At 55.6% G+C, this 2,081-nt stretch overlaps 1 protein-coding gene across 1 annotated transcript in view; it reads right to left on the reverse strand.

Moving 5' to 3' along the window:
* ZC3H4 (zinc finger CCCH-type containing 4) overlaps positions 1-2,081 on the reverse strand; it is a 38,460-nt gene that overhangs the window by 6,535 nt on the left and 29,844 nt on the right. The window contains 1 exon segment of the mRNA XM_025046698.1: positions 1-118. This exon segment is cut by the window's left edge and continues 241 nt beyond it. Coding sequence (XP_024902466.1) covers positions 1-118 — 118 coding nt within the window.

The raw sequence follows: 2,081 nt of genomic DNA on the forward strand, positions 1-2,081 counted from the left end.
GGGTGGGCAGGAGGCCCACGCCCGGGGGTGGTTTGGGCAGGGGGTTGATGCCCTGCTTCTTCAGTTCCTCAACTTCCTTCTCGTCCTCAGCGCCCGCTTCCGCGTCATCAGCTAACATCTGTGGGTGGGAAGGACGAAAGGGAGTGACAGTCAGAAGAGGATGGGGTCAGGATGGACGGACTCCTCCAGTGCTGAATGCTGAACTTACTGAGGAAAACTCTAAGTCGCAAGGGCCCCGAGGCCCTTACAGCCTAAGGCCAATGACCACGCAGCCTCTTTGGCACAAAAATTGTCACCCCCACACCACGGCCGCATCCACAGCAGCCAGAGAGCAGGGGAAGCCACTCCTGTCCCGCATTATATAAAACGCGGTACGTTATATAAAACGTACCATTTCACCATGTCAAAGCGTACAACTCCACGGTGTTAGATGCATTTACGACGCTGTCCAACCACCACCGGCCTAGTTCCAGAACTCAGCCATCACCCAAAACAAACCCCATGCCCACGAGCAGTCGCTCATCCCCTGCCCCGTCCCCAGCAACCCCCAGTCTGCTTCCCGTCTCTACAGATTCCCCTCTTCTGGACGTTTCGTACACATGGGATCCTGTAACATGAGGCCTTTTGTGTCTAGCTCGTCACTTCGCATGATGCTTTCGAGGTTCATCCATGTGATGGCATGTGTCACCTAGTCTGTGGCTAACATTCCACTGTCCTGTTTGGACCTCACACTTGCAGCGAAACCCTCTCCTAACCGTGACGCACAGGACCTGAGGGCAGGAGGGCTGCGCAGTGCCCTGGAGGCCTCACTTCCTCCCGTGGTGCCCCGTCTCGGTGTGCTGACGGCCGAGTGCTCCCCGATGCAGGGCCCTGGCCGGGACGAGACTTCTCCCAGGTGTTTGTCTTCCCCTCTCATCCCAACTGTGTGGCTCCGTGACGCCCAATTGTCAGGGTCTCTTATTAAGTCAATTCAGAGCGACTGTCCCAGTGTCCTGCATTCACCGCTCAAACACCAGCAGCTCCCTCAAAGCACGACCCAAACTTTACACCATTACGTTTCGCTGTGACCTTGCTGATTCCTGACTCACGACTGTTTTATGCGCCGATGCACCCCCCGAGAGGCACAGGGCCTGATGGAGGGTACACGGACAATTTCAAAGTCTGGATTTACACAGAACGTCTCACCAGTTAGGAGCCTGTGCAGAAAACAGAGCAGCCTGCATGCTCTCCTTGAAGGGCCTTCCAATGTTGACCTCTGGCTGGTGTCTGGGAACCTGGATTTCGGGAAGGTTCTCAGCATTCCCTGACAAGAGGGGCTCCCTTTGCCTAAACGGTTTGTACAAACAGTGTGGTTTCTGCTGAACACCTGCCTTCCTTCTGGGAGTTTTGGTGTGTGCTAGGCAGAGGCTGCCCACATGACCAACCCCCGATAAAAACCCTGGGCTCCAAGTCTCTGAAGTGCATCCCTGGGAGACAGCATTCCACGTGTGTCCTTACAGCTTGAGGAGTTAAGCATGTCCTGTGTGACTCTACAGGGAGGGGACCCTTGGAAGCTGGAGCCTGTTTTCCTGGCCTTTGTGCCTCGCCCCCGCCCCCTACAGCCTTTCCCTTTGCTGATTCTGTTCTGTCCTTTCCCTGTAGTAAACCTCAGCCGCGATGACTACGTACTTGGTCTGGGGTTTCCCCCTAGCGGATCATTGAACCTGGGCCCGGGACGCATTGGAGACCTTAGCACAGATGCCTTTGTGGACCCTAATGTGGGTCTCGACACTGAGACGCCCCACGCCCCTGGCATCTCAGCCTCAGCACTGCTTGAGACAATACCTCCTGCTCCCGTACCCAGGGAGGCAGGGGGTACGGGGGATGGAGGCAGGACCTCCTGGTGGATACCAAGGCAGTTCTCGGCTTTTTTCTCATGAACAGTAATAGTATCTGGACCCAGGGACACCAGGGTCCAAGAAGAATCTGGCCTCAAAGGGGATAGAAAACTTGGAAAGCTGATTAGCAAAAAACATTTATCCCTTCAAGCTGCCACTCAGGGTATTCTGCGTGTGAACCAGCAGCATACGGGTACCTGCTGA

Source organism: Pteropus alecto, unplaced genomic scaffold (genome assembly GCF_000325575.1).
Source record: "Pteropus alecto unplaced genomic scaffold, ASM32557v1 scaffold194, whole genome shotgun sequence".
NCBI classification, from domain to species: domain Eukaryota; kingdom Metazoa; phylum Chordata; class Mammalia; order Chiroptera; family Pteropodidae; genus Pteropus; species Pteropus alecto.